Genomic DNA, 20,271 nt, shown 5'->3' with positions numbered 1-20,271 from the left:
GTCGATTTGTTTTTTATTTGATTTACTCTTGATTTGATTAGATTTTGTTTTGATTTGTTTACGGATTTGTTACCAGATTTTCTGATTTCTAGGTAGATTTTCTAGATATCTCTTTCTATTCTCTGTGTATATATAGAGCATTCTTGCTCTTCAAAATTCAATCTTCTCATCAATCATTCAATCAATCCCTATTTCACTAACAATATCCATATCACTGTAGGGTCGGCGTGCTGCTTGCTTTGTCTCCCAAGTGGAAGATGGTTAAGAATAATGGAGCCCAACATCAAAGTAAACTCCATTTTGTATTTTCTTGGCCCGTTGAAACCAAATTTGTTCACCAAGTTTCAAGAAGAAAAAATGAAGTTCAATTTATGTTCATATTAACGTTAAAATGGCTTTATTTTAATAGTATGAGAAGATATTAGTAGAATTAACATAAAAGAAGAAGATGGTGTGTTACATGGACATCCGTTAGTGGGAGGTTGAGTATGTGTGATGATATTCATGTGGCTGTGTGGGAGCGATTAATGCCGTATTGCCCTACCACCTTCCTCTTTCTTTCTAATGTTCTATCATCAATCATGGATCTTTCACGTGCCCACTAATAAACTCAATCATCTCATAAATACATACCTATTATTTCATCCTTTTTTAACGTCACCTCATAACTTAACCACCCCCCCCCCCCCAATTCAAATTTAAATCTACCACCCAATATATTATTTTATCCGGCCCCATATTCTAATTTCTGACACTCAAATTTAGTTTAAGTCTTTGTGAGATCCCACATGCGTGGGAAAGAAGAACGAAACATTTGTTACAAGAGCGTGAAAATCTCTTCCTAACACACGTCTTCAAATCGTAAGTGTGACCACAATAAATAACTAAAAGGCTACTTCCAAAGGCTCAAACACTAAAAATAGGAAGCAACTCCCTGTTAAAAATGTCTGCTTTGTCCGACAAGTAAGTTATAAAATCTCAGCTCCTTAATGTATGCTAACTTAAACAACAAAATGTGTGGACATAGCATTACATCAATATAATAAGATATTATTTTGTAGGCTCCCAAACATTTGCATCCACTTAAACTTTGTGTGGATTGTTTAGCTTGTAGAGCTTTGGTGGTAGGCTACTTGAACAAGTGATTGTCTACGTCAATTGTTTTCATTAATTCAAACACCTACACCCACCACAAATAAAATATTTTTCTCTTAAAAACATGTGAAATAATACACTTTCTTTTTCTTTTCTTTCTAATGTTACTATTTACTAGTTTTGTTAAATTTTAAAGAACAGTTTTAGAATAAGTATCTTCAGAGTGGAGGCATAAATTTAGTCACATAAATTTAGTCACAAGTCAATGTTGTATCTACGAAGGTAATTTGTCATTTAGTCAAACAACTTGTATAGAAAATACTCATACTAGTGCAACATGTTTAATATTTAAATTAGTGTTTAGATCAAAGTAGTATCAAATTGAGCCGGAGATTATTGAATACCTCTATAGGTGAGAAAAGTTCCTTGTATTTATACTTTTTCGGCAACCTATTGTCATGATCGAGCCTAGTATGGTAACTAAAATTAGAGAGAGGAGTGACACGTACTAGTCGCTTCCTTTATTCAATTATGCCCTCTCATATCACATCTTCTTTAAAAGTCGTAACAAAGGGTGAATTATAGGTGATAAGACATTGAATCTTAGACATGATTATAGAAATTTTATTTAATTTTTATCACGGGAAAGTTGAATTGTGAGTTTGTATAATATTGGATGTTGGAAAAAGGAAGGGGGATGGAAAGTCAAAGCACACATAATTATTGAAATTAAGCATGGTGATGAGTTTGAGGTGGTGGGATAAGAAGGCAAATGAAGCGAAAACGAAAGGAAAGAGAAAGGGCGTTGGATATATTGATTTGGGAGTGAAATTGTGTCGGTGGGGAGTTTGTGATAGGCAGAGACTCATAACGTTGGTACTATTGGTTTGATGTTGCTACTGCACGAGTAGCCTCCGCACCCATCGCCATCATTCTTCCCCATTCCATTGAAAACAGTACTAAAGAAAAACACAATTGTTAAGATCAGAGCATGTGAAAGTGGTTAATTGTAAAAGAATTGATTAAAATGTTGCTTTGTTGGGAAGAAAAAGATGTTTGATGCTTAGATCTCATCTACCTCCTCCACTCTAATGTTTGTGGGCCATCTTTGTTTAAACCACTATTATTCTTCTTAATTAAAACCCAATCCAGACACCGGTCTCCCATCCCCCATTTGTTTTATGTTTAAATCATCATATAATATATGTATGAACAACAATCAAGAAACAACAGACTTGAATGGAGCAGCCTCATTAATTGCGTGCGCCGGACTTCACGCTCTTATATCATCTTTGTTTAAACCACTAATCCCTCTATTATTTTACTTAATTACATTTTTTGTTTACTTTCAATTTTCTATAATTTCAATCTTATTTCAATATATTTTTAATTCAACAATAAAGTAGTAGTTGATGCTTTATTTATTGCTTTAAAAATAATACTGGAGTTGTTATTTTCCCATTTGCTGACTTAAATTCATTTCTTGATTTTAATGAAAGTAATTAAATATATGAGGCAAATTCAGAATTTTATTAGTCACAGTTTTGAAATTTTAAAATGGTATAGAAAAGGGAATTTGTGATTTTCAGATAAATTTGGTAGCCTACCTGTGAGTATCACTTTTGACCCAATTTTTTTTTAATGTGCTACAAGGATTGAGATGTAGTTACCTAAATAAGTTCATAAAGATGTTTGAATATTTACTGATACTACACCTTCCTATCACACTTATTTAAACATTTGTCTGTTTATGGAATACTAATTTTCAATAATTCCTCACCATTACATTCATATTTAAAACATTTTTATAAGCCTTTTCTTCCAAATTCAAATTATAATCTAGAACAGTAAAAAAAACAAACACAATCTCTAAAAAAAAAAAATTGATTAAAGCAGGCAACCGGCAATAAATGAATGACAAAGAAAAGAGTTTATAAACAAAATAAAAAAATTTTAAAACTAAAAGCGAACAGTTATTATGGGGAGGTAAATGTAAGGCACCGACGTCAGAGATGAGGGAGGAGCGTGGGGTTTGTGCGGTGCCGCCTGGTATTGGTGCTTCGGATCCCACGGTCAGAAATGGTTTGACACTGCTGCGTAGCTTTTACCTGCTCGTGCTTGCTTAAAGTAAAGCCTTACCGTCCCTCCCTGTAAAGTGTAAGCTCAAAATCCTTTGCATGACAACCCCGGCAAACCTTCTTTCTCAATAATTCATCCTCTTATTTCCCAGCTTCACGCCTTTACAAACCCCCCCTTTGCCGCTCTTATACTAACACTCTACTCTGTTCCGCTTTTCCCATTTCTTCCCCCTTTTGCTTTATTCCCAGATTTCTATAACCGATTCACTTCTACACACTCCAACCACATTGATTCGTACTGTGTGAGGTAGGAGCAGAGCCATGTCCAAGCCTTTGCTCCTTCTCTTTCTCTTAGCACTTCCTTTTACCAAATGGGTTCGCGCCTTAAACCCCTACAATCTCTCCGATTCTTCTCTCTTCGACTCTTATGAAACTTCCTTTGCTGCTACCCTTACTCCTCTCATGGTGGGACTCACTCTCATTCAAGGAGCGGATACAAAACAAGCAGGTCCCCTTTTTTATTTCCTGCATTTTCTTTTCTGTCTATTGTTGGAGCCTCTTTTTGGGTGCTGATCTGAATCTTCCATCACTTTTTTACTTTTCTTCCTACCCACCTTAGATTTGTTCATGTAAACTTTGTGTTTGTGTTTGTTTTTCTTTCTTTACCCTGTGCAGTCTGTTTGGATGGCACTTTGCCAGGATATCACCTGCATCGTGGATATGGGTCAGGAGCAAAAAGCTGGCTTCTTCAATTGGAGGTTTGTTCAAACAATGCCACTAAATGAAACATGTTTTGAATTATGGGTCAATCTATTTTCAACTTCATATCCCTTTTATATGTACGTTTCTTTTTTTCTGTTTTCTTGGTTCTCTTAAACATTCGAGATGGAATCTACATATCCAAGAAATGTTCTCTTAAACATTTTGAGATTTACACTAATCTCCAACTCTCCACCTTCCATAGGTTTAGAACAGAAGGGAATCCCTTACTCAATGTGTTAGCTCCAGAATCCCTTACTCAATGGTCTTATACTAATAGAGATATTGTCTCTCACTTATCTAGCGAATGCGATACATGGTCGCGCTCCCATTAATATCTTTGGATCATTAACTTCCCAAATGAGACATTAATACCAATCTGTTCAGGATTTTAGTGTTGGCCATGATAATTGCAACATATTCTGCCATCATACTATTAATGTCCAAACTTTGAGGTCTTAAGTTGAGCATCTTTTGGCAGGGAGGTGGATGGTGTAACAATATCAGGAATTGTGTCTATCGGAAAACAACAAGGCGTGGCTCGTCAAAATTTATGGAGAAGCAGATACCATTTACAGGAATTCTGAGTAACAAAGCTGAAGAAAATCCTGGTTGCTTTTTCATTCTCTTGAATTTATTATTTTCCCCTCACTTACTGTCTTAGTTTTTCCTCACATTATGTACACTAACAATTACATGTTCATACTTTGATTCCAGATTTTTTTAATTGGAACAGAGTGAAGGTTCGTTACTGTGATGGCGCCTCTTTTACTGGGGATTCAGAAAACAAGGTTTGTAAAATATATGTTCCACTTTTCAGTGTCTGTCAATGGCAGGTTCACATCTTGCTATCTAGACGGTCTACCAATAGATTAGTGACTGCCGTGCTATTGTTACTCATTTTGACATATATTCATGTTTTCCAATTGTTGATTGTTCTATCTCTTTTTGCTATCTTGCATTTATCACATTTTGAACAGAGCGAGTATTTTATAGGCTGCACAGTTGCAATTTAGAGGACAGCGGATTTGGATGGCTGCTATGGAAGCATTGAAGGCCGAGGGAATGCGTTTTGCTGAACAGGTCTAGTTTACCTGCCACATTATCTCGGCTTGTTAACTCATTAGTTCTGATTTATGCTTTTTTTTCATGTTTCAGGCCTTGCTTTCTGGATGCTCTGCTGGAGGTTTGGCATCTATTTTACACTGTGATGAGTTTCGAGACTTATTTCCAAAAACTACTAAAGTGAAATGTCTGAGTGATGCTGGATTATTCCTTGATGTGTAAGTTCTCTTATGCTCTCGTATCTTTTGGCTTTGTTCGTTATATTCGTTAGCAATTGCTCCTATGAAAATCATGAGCCATGGCTTTAGTTAGATGCTTCTAGTATTCATTAGTTCTTCATGGAATTGCAGGACTGATATATCTGGAGGCCACTACATTAGAAACTTATTTGGTGGTGTGGTGGGCTTACAGGTACAAAGTTAATCTATAAATCAATTCATGTTTTTTCTTGTCCTAACAATTAATATAACAACATTAAAAAAAATTACCCTCAATTACTCAACTTTGAGTAATCCACTGGAACTGAGGGTCACAGATTCCTTATATCTCTTGGAGATCCTCCTCATGTGTACCACTTTCTGCCATAGAAGCATAGAGGATGATAATTTGGTCTTGGAATCTGGTCAAAATTTGTGAAGATGGAAGTAGTAATTGGCACCATTCCTTATTTTCCCTTTCATACTGTGGAAATCATAAAAGTTGTTAGATGAACACGACTCTCCACAATGGTATGATATTGTCCACTTTCAGCATAAGCTCTCGTGGCTTTTCTTTGGGCTTCCCCAAAAGGCCTCATACCAATGGAAAGAGTATTCTTTGATTATAAACCCATGATCATTCCCGAAATTAGCCGATGTGGGACTTTCATCCAACATCCAACAAAAGTGAGTTTTTTAAGTAACTCCTCACGAACCACCCGAACAAGTGAGGAAAGTAAAGAGACGTGAGGAGTTACTTAAGATACTATAATTGTTTTCTTTACTAAGAATCTGAGTGTTAAATGATTATGCATTATAATGGTTGCTGCAGGGAGCAGGAGGGAATCTGCCATCCTTCTGTATGAACCATCTCGATCCAACTTCGGTAATTCTTTCCCTTCCTAATTTGGTAGTCTCAATATTATTGAGAACTTGATGTTGATAAATCACTTTGTGTTCCTCATAATTACTCAGTGTTTCTTCCCACAAAATTTAATTGCTGGAATCAAAACCCCACTGTTTCTAGTGAACGCAGCATACGATTCCTGGCAGGTATATTCTCCTGCGCTGAGAGTGTTGTAACCTTTTATTTTAAGCCTGGATCGGGGTCTGATGGAATGGTCTCTTTCTCTTACGAAACAGCTACAATCTAGTATAGCTCCACCTTCTGTGGATCCGGCTGGGCAATGGCACGATTGTAGGCTGAATTATGCAAAATGTAGCCAACCTCAGATTCAATTTCTTCAAGGTAACATTCTCGGAATGGGATGTGATCAAGCTCTTAACTAACCTTGTGTTTCTTAGTGACTTCTGTTGCATGTGTGTTTGTTTTAACAGGATTCAGGAACCAAATGTTGGATGCTGTTCGGGATTTCTCAAAATCTTCAGAAAATGGGTTATTTATTAACTCATGCTTTGCTCACTGCCAATCTGAGAGACAGGATACATGGTTCGGCGACAATTCTCCTGTCATCGGAAACAAGGTGAGTTGAGTGTGTAAATATAGTTAGTTAGTGTGAAAATGTGTAACATGTGGGGATTGACAATGTGCAGCCAATTGCTCTGGCCGTTGGAGATTGGTACTTCGACCGAGCAGCAGTGAAAGCGATTGATTGTCCCTATCCTTGCGACACCACATGCCACCATCTGGTTTTCAGAGCCGCTTAGCCTCAACGGCTGGATTCTTCATTTATTGCTCTCTTTCTGTCGTCATGGAACCTGAACACATACTGCAATTTGATTGAGAAGTCAATAAACGAGGAAGAAGAAGGTGGTGAGATCACAAATCTGATCTGCACTCCTTCTGAAACCTTGTTTCAACACACAAGAAGATTAGACGCTTCCTCCATTTGGAAAAGCAGCTTAGAACCAAAATTAAAAACCACATCTTTATTATTGAATTCAAAGAATTTCAATACAGTTGAACCTAAATGTTCCATTTAGATGTTATGATGCTTCATTCAAGGTAGTTAATTATGTTATTCTTCCTGTCTGCTTATTATAATATGTACATCTTATTCTTCCACTATGTTGGGAGGGTATTTATTTTGGATAAATACTCCAAAAGTTTTATTTTTTATTTATTTATGAACAATAAGATGTTTATTCTATAAAATTATTAGAAGAAAATTGGATGGACAAACATACTAAAAATATTTTATTTATCTTATTTATCCTTAGAAACATGCTTCATACTTCATAATTAAAATGTCATTATTTCACGCCTAAAGAAATGATCTACAAATGCTTTCAATTTACTTGTGGCACTATATACATATCGACTCACGCAGTTTTACGAATGCATTTAGCTTAAGTGGTTTTGTCATAATATTTGCAACTTGTTCTTTTGTGACATAGTGCTTCAACTTCAACTCAATACTTCATAATTAAATGTTATTATTTTAATAAAATTTGTTGTAAACACACAAACTAAAGCTCGAAAATCAATTACATTGTTATACAAATCAACTTGGTTGGCTTTTATAGGCTTACAAACTAGCTAACTCTAAAAATGACCAAATTTTTTCAATGCTCTCCTTGTCCACACCCCTTTCCAATACTCTTCCCGACCACAAACTCTACTTCAGTAGTAGACAAAGCAACTACAAGTTATTTTTTTTGGAGGATCAAGACACAATTGGTAACTACAAGTTGTTTTTTAGAGGACCAAGACAGCTCGTTCACTGAGTAAAAACACATAACCAGAAATGCTTTTCCTATCATCTACATCTCATGCATAATTACTACTAGTGTTAGGATCGGTACCAGTTGTTAGCTCTGATATCAATTGTTAGGATCGCTCAACAACGCACACACTCGATCAAGACGAACACAAAGAATAGGAGAGAGAAAATACAAGGAGGAATATTGGCCGAAGGTTTTGTATTGATGACTTCAGGTATGTACAACAAGATAAAATACAAAGAATGAAGAGAAGTACATTTTGAGAGCTGCCTAATGGGATATATATGGTTTCAATTTATTAAATATAGCTTCCAAAGATTTAAACTAGGAGATATAATCTACCAAATATATCTGTATCAAATCTTTATCAAATATCTACCCTATATATCTCTTCAAATCTTTACTAAATATCTTCCAAATATATCTCTACTAGATCTATGCATCAACCTCCATATCCCAACTGTTGGATGATGAAAGTCTCACATCGGCTAATTTAGGAAATGATCATGGGTTTTTAAGTGAGGAATACAAACTCCATTGGAACGAGACATTTTAGGGAAGTCCAAAGTAAAGCCATGAGAGCTTATGCTCAAAGTGGACAATATCATACCATTGTGGAGAGTCGTGTTCGTCTAACATGGTATCAGAGCCATGCCCTAAACTTAGTCGTGCCAATAGATTGGTAAATCCTCAAATATCGAACAAAGAACTCCAAAAAGAAAAGGAGTCAAGCCTCCTCGAAGGTAGTAAAAAATGACTAAGACTCCAAAGGAGTCGAGCCTCGATTAAGGGGAGGTGTTGCACTTTGTTCGAGGAGAGATGTTGGATGATGAAAGTCCCACATCAGCTAATTTAGGGAATGATCATGGGTTTATAAGTGAGGAATACAAACTCCATTGGAACGAGGCCTTTTAGGGAAGCCCAAAGTAAAGCCATGAGAGCTTATGCTCAAAGTGGACAATATCATACCATTGTGGAGAGTCGTGTTCGTCTAACACCAACAACTAGTATATGCTATCAACTCTCCATTTCCATTTTTCGATAAAGAACTCCAAATCGATAGTACCTTTTAAGTATCTCAACACTCTTTTTACAGCTTACAAATGAAACTCAGTTGGACTTGCCATAAATCTGCTAATGAGAGACATTAGATACATTAAATCCGGCCTTGTTTTAGTTAGATACATTAGACTTCTAATCAATTGTTTGTACTTGGTAGCATTGACCTTGACTCCTTCCTCCTTTATCAATCTACCGGAGGAACAATAGGATTCTTCACACTATTACTCTTCTTCATCTTAAACTTCTCCAAAACTTCATTTGCATACTTTTTCTGACTAATAAAATGCATTTAGGATTTAGTAAAACCTCTCTATCGATAAAATATTTCATTTTCCCCAAATCAGTCCTTTCAAATTTAAGTTTCATAGAATTCTTGAACTTAGCAAACATACTCTCATCATTATTAGTAAAAATTAAATCGTCAACATATAGGCTGACAATCAAAATTTTACCTCCATCTCTTGTTTGTATGATTAAAGTATGGTCACAATTGCATTACTCAAATCCTTCTCTAACAAAATGTGCTTCAATTTGATTGTACCATGCACGTGGAGCTTGTTTAAGGTTATATAAATGTCTTCTTTAATTTTGCACTCTTTACCCTTTTTTTTCGTAACTTTGTAGTTGAACAAATGATTAACTCTCCATACAAGAAAACACTTTTCATGTCAAGCTGATACATGCTACAACTATTTTGAGTTGCTAAAGCAATTATGATTCGAATAGTATCCCACGTGGCAAAAAATGCAAACACCTCAATATAGTCTATATTATGCTATTGTGCACACTCTTTTGCCACCAACCTAGCCTTATACTTGTTAACTTCGCCATTTTCGTTGAGTTTAGTTTTGAAAACTCACTTGGCTCCAATCTTCTTGATTTCCTTAGGCAAATTTGTCAACTCCCAAGTCTCATTTCTTTCGATGACTTCTATCTCCAAAACCATTGCAACTCTTCATTTTTAATTTTAAATAGTTTCTTTAAAGGTAGTCCGATTTGCAGTTGAGGTTAATAGAACTAAATTGGTGTGTTGAGGTTCTTCAGAAAATTCTCCTTGCTCACATAATCTTCCATCCATAACGGTGCTCCTCTGTTCCTCCCTTTTAGTGTACTTTATTCAGAGGTTAAAGAATTTGCTTTAGATGACTCACTTTAAGATATACTTCGCCTTCTTCTACTACCACCTCCTCTTCAGGTCTTCCTCACTTTGGTCACGTTTGCTTACTTCTGTATTACTATCTTCCCATTTGAGGGTATCAAGTCTAGCTTCTTCATTTAGCTTTTGATTTTTACATAATCAGGACGCTACCTCATGATATGATTAAGATAACCCTCTATTTTTAAGTAATCATATGGCTACCCTAAGATAAAATAAGCTCCTAGTAAGCATTTAGTTTTTAAGTAATCAGAATGCTACCTTTAAATAAGCTTTAAAACAACTCTTGACCTGGTTGCTACCTTCAACCCAAATAAGTTTTAGGTAGCTTTGATTTTTAAGTAATCATATGCTACCTTAAGGGTAAGGATCAAGAAGTAAGTTTTAGATAGCCTTTGATTTTGAGTAACCAATATGATACTCTAAGGCTAAGGATCAATCAAGTAAGTAATAGATAGCCTTTGATTTTCATGTAATCAATATGCTATCTCAAGGACATAAATCAAGTCAAGCATGTTTTACACAATCCTACCCTAAAGTAGCATGAAGGTTGCTAAGCACCACGCAAGAAGCAAGAACCAAGAATAAGAACAAGATTAGGAAAATGAATAAGTGTACCCTAACACATCTTAAGGACACGATTAAGAACTTATGAGTAAGCTACTTATTAAGGTTTAGTATTCACTCCATATTTTTTGGGTGACAAAAAGAAGCTGATCTAGGATAGATGTAGATTTGAAGCAAATGTCGTAGAGGGCCACACCCTGTTTCAACTATTTAATGTTTGAAGTTGTTTTTGTCTCCCTAAATGTATTCTACTTTAGTTTAAAGATCATTCACATTTTGTTTTTAAGTATAATTATATTTTGATGAGTTTTTGTGAAAAGAGGAAGATTCCATGAAATAATAATGATACGAAAGAAGTGGAGATGAAATAGGAAGCGAGGGGGAAACGGGGTTGGTTGTTAAATGACATAAATGACCTTGGATGGGAAAAATATTACATCAATACTAATAAACGTTGATTTGACAACTCAATCACAATAAATTATTGGTACATTTAAAACCTAAGAAGAAGACAAAGGTGTGATAATTAAAAGTCTTTTCATAAATAATAATTTCAAAACTCAACAATATATTTAAAGATATGACCACACATTATGCCTTGAAAGTTCTCTCTTTATGTTGTATCATAAATAATAATCACATTATATTTGCAAACTTCCTCTTAAATCATCCATTATTCAAAACTTTAATTTAATCAAATATTAATTTAATCAAGTTGAAAGTCTCCCCTTCTACATATCATTTTAAATCACTATCAATTTGAAGTTTTGGGTGATAGAAAACAGTAATTGGAAAAGATGCGTCCATGTTGTTCATGTTGTTGTTGTAGCATGTCTGGGGTCAGAGGAAGCCACATAATTGTGCAAAAACAAAATGAAGTCTTCTCCACAAAACTCTCAACCATTTTCAGTGATTTTATGTGTGGTCATACGTCGCAACAACCATTCTTCAATTTTCAACAAAATGATTCTTGAATATTTACTGGCTCTTACCACACTTGCTAGTGCTAGATGTCACTATCATGCAAGTTATTTCAAGGATCGAGAGAAGTGTTATGGCACTATCGAAAGAAGAACGGTACATCATTTAACACACATGGAAGAGAGGACAATACTTTTAAGCTAAGGTGAGAATAAGAACATAAGAAATAATGTGAGTTTTGATAAATGGGTCTAGAGTTAAGTTTGTTCAAGTAAAAGATATAAACTCTCCAAATTTAAGTCAATCAAACACCACGTGTAAGCTCCACATTGACGTATATAACTTCTTGCCATTTTGATGTGTATGGATGTCAAACCAAATATGTCTTAGAATATATTATAGGGGAACTATGGAGTTGGCTCTCCATAACGCCTGAGTCTCATAGCCTAAGTGAGCCACCCCATGGCATATGTGTGTCATGGCAAAAGTGAGTGCATTGCAAAACGAGATTCTTGAGTATCTTTCTTTGAGAATGAGTTCATAGAGAAATGACTCATTATTGACATGGAAGAATCCATGCCTCAATAATGATCGAATGAATGAATATCTAAAAGTCTTGAATACGAAATTAACTTAGGTGTTGATTCTTGATAATAACATTTGAGTGAGCTACAAAAGTAAATAATATCGTCATGCCCCTAGTGGCATCATGAAACATTAATGGGACTCAATATTTCTTTGTTGGTACAATACTTGTTCGAATTGTCTCAATAAGTGCTTGAATGAAAATGTTAAGCCTCGGCGGAGTGTTATAAGCTTGTTTTGACCAACAAATGGTTCAAACTAAACTCAGTGAAGTTTGGAGTTGATGGAGCAACATGGAGACTGTGTCATCGAGAACCAAGATACTGAAATGAGATGCAACATTGTGTTTGAAGAACTTTGACATAGAGTAAAGATAGACTGAACCTTAAGACTTGACCTAGAGTAGAGGTAAGTCGTTTAGAAATGAAGAAAAATACAAGTGACTTGTATGACAAAGTAAAGCTGTGTTAAATATGAAGTGAAGCTTGGTTGAGGAAGAAAGGATCTCACCTAAGGTCCAACGAAGTAAAAAAAAAAAACAAAAGAAAAAAGAAAAAAAGAGAGCAATGAAGTATAACGAGGTTTGAATTCCTCATAAGATTGATCATGATTGTATATATATTCATGGCACTGCACGATTAGAAGAGTACGACTGTTATAATAGATACGAGACAAAACAAGAAGCTAACACATAATCCTTACACGTTGCATAATAAATAAACACTTCTACATGCAACCAAGCCCTAAACCGAAGAGCAATAAGGATCACTCAAGAAAGGCAAGACTACTTAGGATGGTTGGAGGGAGTCCACGTTAGTTAATTAGGGAATGATTATGGTTTATAAGTAAAGAACACATCTCCCAGACTACTATTGCTTATGTTCTCCAAAAGCCCAAAGCATAACTATGAGAGCTTATATCATAGTATTGTGGAGATCTGTTAGGTCTCTTGAAAGCTCTCGCGAATAAAGAAGAAGATTTCTCACACAAATCAAGTACACAATTCAAAGGGGAATACACCAAAACAATGCACACAATTCTCTACTCTCAACTCTGTTTTGTAAAGATTTTTCAAACCCAATTCTCCAATTTAACTTTGTGATCTATATGCTTGTTGATTTCAGCCTTTTGAAATCGCAAACAGCTTTTAAAAGTTCTTATCGTGTTGGGATATGGAGCCTGCTGCTTAGATTTGGTAGAGATATATTTGGAATGGTAAAGATCTAATAGAGATATATATGGTAGATATTTGGTAAAGATTTGATAGAGATATATTTGTTAGATTATATCTCGTAAGTTTAAATCTTTGAAAGCTATATTTAGTAAATTGAAACCATATATATACCCCATTAGGCCTTGCTCTCAAAACGTACTTTTCTTCATTCTCTATATTCTATTGTGTTGTACATACATGAAGTCATCAATAATAAAACCTTTAGCCATCATTCCTCCTTGTATTTTCTCTCTCCTGTTCTTTGTGTTCATCTTGATCGAGTGTGTGCGTTGTTGAGCGATCCTAACAGTTGGTTTCAGAGCTAACAACTGGTATTAGAGCGAGGCGAAATTCACCACAATTTGTGAAGATGGAAATTTCAAAGATTGGAATTGAAAAGTTTGATGGATCCGATTTTTGTTTCTGGAAGATGCAAATTGAAGATTGTCTGTACCAGAAAGGTCTTCACGAACCCTGTTGGGGGTGAAGCCGGATACTATGACCACGAGCAGTGGAAGCTCAAAGATCGTCAAGCCTTAGGGTTGATCCGGTTGACGCTGTCCAAAAGCGTGGCGTTCGATATTATCAAGGAGAAGACAACGTCAGATTTATTAAAGGCGCTGTCGAATATGTACGAGAAATCGTCGGTTATGAACGAGGTGTATTTGATGTGGAGGCTGTTTAATCTACAAATGTCTGAAGGTGGATCTGTTGCTGGTCATATAAACGAATTCAATATGATTACAAGTCAACTAAGTTCAGTGGATATTAATTTCGAAGATGAAATTAAGGCATTGATTTTGATGTCATCTTTACCCGAGTCGTGGGATATTGTTGTTGCCGTGATCAGCAGTTCACGAGGATCTGATAAACTAAAGTTTGATGAAATTCTAGATGTAGTTCTTAGCGAAAGTATTCGCAAACAGAAAATTGGAGATTCATTAGGCAATGCTCTCAGTGTCGATCGAAGGGGAAGAAGTAAATCAAAGGGACCAAACAATGGGCGATCAAAATCAAGGAACCGAGAAAAATCTCCAAACAAACGTTAAGTGTTGGAGTTGTGGAGAAAAAGGTCACTTTCGGGCAGATTGTACAAAGAGGAAGCAGAATCACAAATTAGAAGATGACGATGATTCGATACATTCAGCAGAAGATATTGGGGATGCTCTAATCCTTAGCGTGGACAATCCGATTGAATCCTGAATTTTGGATTCAGGTGCATCTTTTCATTCATATCCAAATAAAGAGTTGTTTCAAAATTTCAAGTCTGGAAGTTTCGGGAAGGTGTATCTTGCCAACAACAAAGATTTGAAGATCGAAGGAAAATGGGATGTCTGCATAAAAACTCCAACAGGAAATCAGTGGACATTACAGGATGTCAAATATATTCCTAGTCTCAAGAAGAACCTGATCTCTATTGGTCAGTTGGATAACACAGGTTATGCAACAAAGTTTGAGAAGAGTTCATGGAAGATTGTGAAGGGTGCTATGGTGGTAGCACGTGGCACAAAATCTGGAACTTTGTACACCACTGTAGGGTGTATGGACATGGCTGTTTTGATGTCCCACATTGGTTGGGGAGGAGAACAAACCACCATTTATAAGGGTGTGGAAACCTTCCCCTAGCATACGCGTTTTAAAGTCTTGAGGGGAAACCCGAAAGGGAAAGCCCAAAGAGGACAATATCTACTAGCGGTGGATCTGGGCTGTTACAAATTTGGTATCAGAGCAGCCAGGTTATATGTCCTGTAGACATTTAGGATAGAAAGTCGTATCCTCTGTGACCACGCTCGTCAAACACATGCCACTCATGACCAGATGTTCTCACGTGATGGAAACATAGAGACAAAAGTCAAGCTAGTATTTATAGAGTATACCACGACCTTCTATGGCGTTATAATTGCACATTGTCTAGAAGATGTGCTATGAAGTAATTGTAACCATAGTCCTTTTCTTTCTTTTGTGGTAGATAATGGCACCCAAGAGACACGAACCTTATGTTGGGCCCGGACCCAGAAGGGGAAGAAGAGAGGAAATTCAGGACACCCCGGTTCCAACACCTGAAGTAGAACAACCTGAATTTGAAGAGGAGGTTAGGGATACGCCTCAAACTAGCGAGGGGTCCGTACCACAGTCATCAAGAACAAAAAGACGCCGAAGGAAGGCCAAGGCTCGAAGGTTTCTCAATACACCCCCTACTGCTCCCTTCTCTGAGGAGGTCCCATTGGTTCCAACCACTAGTACAGAAGTCCCACTAAACTAGTCGTTAATCATGCCCACAGTAGAGATGTTTCAGATGTTCATGATGACCTCGATGGAGAATTAGGCTCTGACGAACCAAATGATACAGACCATGATGGCTAATCAGTGAATAGGGCAAGGGGCCAAAGATTCAGGAACTATGACTGTGAAGTCCTGCTACCTAAGAGATTTCCAGAGGCATAAACTGCCTTCCTTTGACAGAGGCAAGATGGATCCCATTGCCGCAGAGAATTGGCTAGAGGCCATAGAAACGACCTTCCAGTTTATGAACTGCCCGCTAAAGTATCAAGTCCATTGTGGGACGTATATTTTTAAAGGAGAGGCGCACTTCTGGTGGAAGGGTGCTCAGAAGACCATTATACACAAGGAGAGTTTATTACATGGTACCAGTTTAAAGATGCTTATCTCCACAAATATTACCCAATCACTGCCAGAGTGAAAATGCAGGCATCATTCCTCGAACTGAAATAGGGAGACAGATCAGTGGAGAAATATGACTTAGAGTTCAGTAGGTTGGCAAGGTTTTCTCCAGCCTATGTTAGTTCTAATGAATTGAAGGCTGAACGATTTATTTCTGGCTAGAGGGAGGACCTGAAGGGGAATGTGATGGCCCAGTCATCTTCGATTATGCGAAAGCCCTTCAGGTGGCAACCCTCCTCGACGCGCCCCACACCAAAAAGCTACAATTGGGAACAGCACAGTCATCCCACACTGCAGCCCAGGAAAAGGGGACAGACCGTAGCCACCCCAGAACTGGTAGACCACCCTGTGGCCGCACTGATAAACGAAGAAGAGCCCTGGTACAGAACATGACCCTTTGTCCTAACTGTCGGCGTCCTCACATGGGGGAGTGCAAGGCAGGAACAGACGCCTGCTACAGATGCGGCCAGGTAGGGCACTTTGCAGTGGATTGCCCTCAGAGAAACGATCAGCGCATCAAACGGTCTGCAGTACAGCATCAGCGGGGCAGGGTGCTCAACATCAGTAGGAGCGAGCTGTAGCCCACGCAACGACAGCTAGGCAAGCTAACCAGCCTGACGCAGTTGTCACAGGTACGCTACCCGTATTTGGCCATCTTGCTTTAGTATTGTTTGATTTGGGTTCAATGCATTCGTTTGTATTTGAGGAGTTTGTAGAGCTAACGCACCTAAAGAAAGAACCTCTAGAGATCACCCTATTAGTGTCCCCCCTGCTCACGAGCTGTTGTTAGCTACCCATAGGGTTAAGGGAGGTGGTGTAACAATATCAAGACGTGTCATCGAAGCTACACTGATAGTGTTAAGCATGCAAGACTTTGATGTCATCTTGGGTATGGATTGGCTAGGCGAGAATCGCATTGTGATAGATTGCGAGACTCGAATAGTGACTCTCAGGCTCCCGTCAAGGTACAACTTTACCTACAAGGGAGCCACTTCCAAAGGAACCCCAAGCGTTGTAACAGCATTATGGGCTAAGAAGTTGATTTGTAGTGGCACAAGTACATTTCTAGCCAGCGTGACCTTAGCCAATAGTAACAAACAGATAGCCTCATCGGTACACATCGTCAGGGAGTTAGTAGACGTCTTTTCGGAGGATTCACCAGGTTTGCCCCCAGCTAGGGAAGTCGATTTTGGGATCGATTTAGAACCAGGAATTGTGCCGATCTCCAAGGCACCTTACAGGATGGCACCTGTAGAACTCAGGGAATTGAAGGAACAGTTACAGGAGCTGTTAGATAAGGGTTTCATCTGACCCAGTGTATCACCCTAGGAAGCCCCTATTCTGTTTGTCAAGAAGAAGGACGGGTCCATGCGGTTGTGTATTGATTACAGGGAACTAAACCATGTCACCATAAAGAATAAGTACCCCCTCCCGAGAATTGACGACCTATTTGATCAGCTACAGGGAGCAACAGTTTTCTCGAAAATTGACTTAAGGTCGGGGTATCATCAGTTGAGGATCAGAGAAGTGGATATACCCATTACAACCTTTAGAAGTCGGTATGGACATCACGAGTTTCTCGTTATGTCCTTTGGTCTTACCAATGTACTAGCGGTTTTCATAGAACTAATGAACAAGGTGTTTAAGGAATTCTTAGTCAGGGGTAGATCACGAGGAACACCTAAGAAAAGTTCTGACAATACTGAGAGCCTAGTAGCTGTATGCCAAGTTCTCCAAGTGTGAGTTTTGGTTGTCTGAAGTAGCATTTCTGGGTCACGTAGTGTCAAGCAAGGGGATTATAGTGGACCTAGCTAAGATAGAAGCAGTGATGAGGTGGCCAAAGCCGACCAGTCACGGAGGTGAGGAGTTTTCTCGGGCTAGCTGGATATTTGTCCAGGATTTCTCCAAAATTTCCTCAGCACTCACTTAGCTAATCAAGAAGGGCAAGCATTTTGCTTGGACTCCAGCTTGCGAACAGAGTTTCCAAGAACTCAAGGAGAGATTGGTGACCGCACCAGTTCTTACAATTACGAATGGGTCAGGTAATCTCGTGGTGTACAGTGATGAATTAGGGAAAGGTTTAGGGTGTGTGCAGAAGGGTAAGGTGATAGCATATGCTTCTAGATAACTGAAGGAATATGAACAAAACTACCCCACACATGACCTCGAGTTAACAGCGGTAGTGTTTGCTCTGAAAACGTGGCGGCATTACCTGAATGGGAAAAAGTATAAGTCTTCACTGATCATAAGAGTCTCAAGTACTTGTTCATGTAGAAGGAGCTCAATATGAGACAAAGGCGATGGTTGAAACTGGTAAAGGATTATGACATAGAAATCCTGTACCATCCAGGCAAAGCCAACGTTGTAGCTGATGCATTGAGCAAGAGGGCTTTGCATACTTCCGCGATGATCACCACGCAGGAAAGACTACAAGATGAGATGAAGAGGACTGGGATAGATGTGGTGGTCAAAGGTGGTACTGTTCAGATGGCACAGTTGACCATACAGTCCACCCTATGAAAGCAAATTATCGACGCTCAGAGATCTGATGAACACCTTAGTAAAATGTGGAGTCAGACTGAGACAGAGAGACCAGCAGGGTATTCTATCTCCTCAGACAGGGGCCTGTTATGGCAAAATCGCATATGCGTTCCCCGAGACGAGAGAATCTTAAAAGATATTATGACTGAAGCCCATGATACATCTTATACGTTCCACCCTAGAAGTACAAAGATGTATCAAGATTTGAAAAGATACGTGGTCCGGAATGAAAAGGGACATAGTGGATTTCGTAAGCCGTTGCTTGACTTGGCAGCTGGTGAATGCCCCGAGGCAGCGGCCAGTGTCATGGTCCTACATTTTTTTACCGTGCGACATCATGATCTTGACACGCTCACGACTAGCTTTAAGGAGAATTAAGCCCCATATAAATTTTTCACCCCAGCTTTGTGGCTTCATCGGACCTTAGGCGAGGTTTATCTTAGCCAATCGAACAAGAACATCGCTTGTGTGGAATTCAAGCTTGTTCAACCACACACGCCGCCTGCGCGTGTATGTTCAATCGTCTGCGACACATCCGACTTGCCTCTACACTAGGCCAAGTCATTCGGCTCGACCTTGCCTCTGCTCGGGCCAAGGTCTCTCAATGCAACGTCGCATCTTATCTTGTCATCTCGATCCCCATCGACAGGGTCCATATGTCTTGATGCCATCTCGAGTCTTGGGATGTCGTCGGCCATCATAACTTGCTCGATCATGCCATCGAGAATGGGCTCGCGTGTCGTTCATCTCATTGGGACTTCCCGAACATCCATCCATCCGAGTTCTATCAAGGCATTGGCCCACCCGTGCCAATGCCGATTCGTTTATGGATACTATATCGGATAGTGGGTGTATGTAGCAACCTCCAACATGGGGGCTGGGGCACAATATCGGCACTCCCGTGTCGTCCGATACCGTCCTTCAAAAACCCATTTCAAAGGAAGTCGCTCGAGACACTCGTCTCGACACGCTCGCCCACACTGTGACACACGTATGTGCCACAGGGTAGCTCACTTAGGCCACAGGGTCCAGGGGTGGTGGAGAGCTAACACCATGGTACCCCCTATATTACATTTCGAGTCATTTTCAATCTTCCAGATGTAGACATGATTTTGGTGAACGGTCATACGGTGTCGTGCATTGTCCGTCCGGTGTCCGATTGACACGAAACTTGGTGAGCAATCATATTTCATATGGACGAACTTAACTCCCGAACTCCATGCCCATATTTCTTTCGAAACTCCAACTTTTGAGGTAAAGGCCCGGGGCCCTACCCAACCCTTCAACAAGCCTATCTTTGCCCTTCATGTCTATTCCGATGTCTCTGTCTTACTTATGTCTCAACTTGTCTTCAATGTCCACTTCGCGTGGTGGTGTGTTGGATGATGCATCGTCCTCCTCGATCGCATCATGACACTCTTCTATATTGGCCCGCATCTGGCTGGATGGGCGTCTCTTGAGGGACGCCGCTTTGCTTGTCATGACGTGAGGGTCACAACCTACTCTCGTCATAGTATAATTATGACACCCAGCAGGACTGCTACAGCCCCGAAACATTCCCCAGTGAAAATGGGAAACAGTCTGTATTGATTTTATCTTAGGTTTGCCAAAAACAAAGTAGGGTTTCAACGTCATCTGGGAAGTTGTAGACAGATTGACCAAGAC

At 38.7% G+C, this 20,271-nt stretch overlaps 2 protein-coding genes across 2 annotated transcripts; both read left to right on the top strand.

Annotated features, from left to right (window-relative positions):
• Positions 1 to 3,084: 3,084 nt before the first annotated feature.
• Positions 3,085 to 7,274, top strand: LOC111784689 (pectin acetylesterase 10-like). Its single transcript, XM_023665307.1, has 12 exons — positions 3,085 to 3,681; positions 3,849 to 3,931; positions 4,414 to 4,543; positions 4,650 to 4,723; positions 4,929 to 5,015; positions 5,091 to 5,215; positions 5,348 to 5,408; positions 6,027 to 6,080; positions 6,170 to 6,247; positions 6,338 to 6,443; positions 6,533 to 6,678; positions 6,749 to 7,274. Exons 1-12 carry the CDS (start codon positions 3,495 to 3,497, stop codon positions 6,860 to 6,862), a joined length of 1,245 nt encoding a protein of 414 aa, XP_023521075.1. The 5' UTR covers positions 3,085 to 3,494; the 3' UTR covers positions 6,863 to 7,274.
• A 10,159-nt stretch (positions 7,275 to 17,433) lies between these two features.
• LOC111784685 lies at positions 17,434 to 18,585 on the top strand. Its single transcript, XM_023665302.1, has 2 exons — positions 17,434 to 17,784; positions 18,340 to 18,585. Exons 1-2 carry the CDS (start codon positions 17,434 to 17,436, stop codon positions 18,583 to 18,585), a joined length of 597 nt encoding a protein of 198 aa, XP_023521070.1.
• The last annotated feature ends 1,686 nt before the right edge of the window (positions 18,586 to 20,271 follow it).

Source organism: Cucurbita pepo, unplaced genomic scaffold, assembly GCF_002806865.2.
Source record: "Cucurbita pepo subsp. pepo cultivar mu-cu-16 unplaced genomic scaffold, ASM280686v2 Cp4.1_scaffold000260, whole genome shotgun sequence".
NCBI classification, from domain to species: domain Eukaryota; kingdom Viridiplantae; phylum Streptophyta; class Magnoliopsida; order Cucurbitales; family Cucurbitaceae; genus Cucurbita; species Cucurbita pepo.
The sequence above is the reverse complement of the archived record's forward strand: the minus strand, read 5'-3'. Positions and strand labels throughout refer to the sequence as shown.

Coding starts and splice junctions, on each gene's coding strand:
- LOC111784689 (XM_023665307.1), top strand. CDS start 3,495: ATGTCCAAGCCTTTGCTCCTTCTCTTTCTCTTAGCACTTCCTTTTACC. Junction 4,724..4,928: donor CTGGGGATTCAGAAAACAAG/GTTTGTAAAATA, acceptor AGTATTTTATAG/GCTGCACAGTTGCAATTTAG. Junction 5,016..5,090: donor GAATGCGTTTTGCTGAACAG/GTCTAGTTTACC, acceptor TTCATGTTTCAG/GCCTTGCTTTCTGGATGCTC.
- LOC111784685 (XM_023665302.1), top strand. CDS start 17,434: ATGCGGTTGTGTATTGATTACAGGGAACTAAACCATGTCACCATAAAG. Junction 17,785..18,339: donor ATACTGAGAGCCTAGTAGCT/GTATGCCAAGTT, acceptor TTGTTCATGTAG/AAGGAGCTCAATATGAGACA.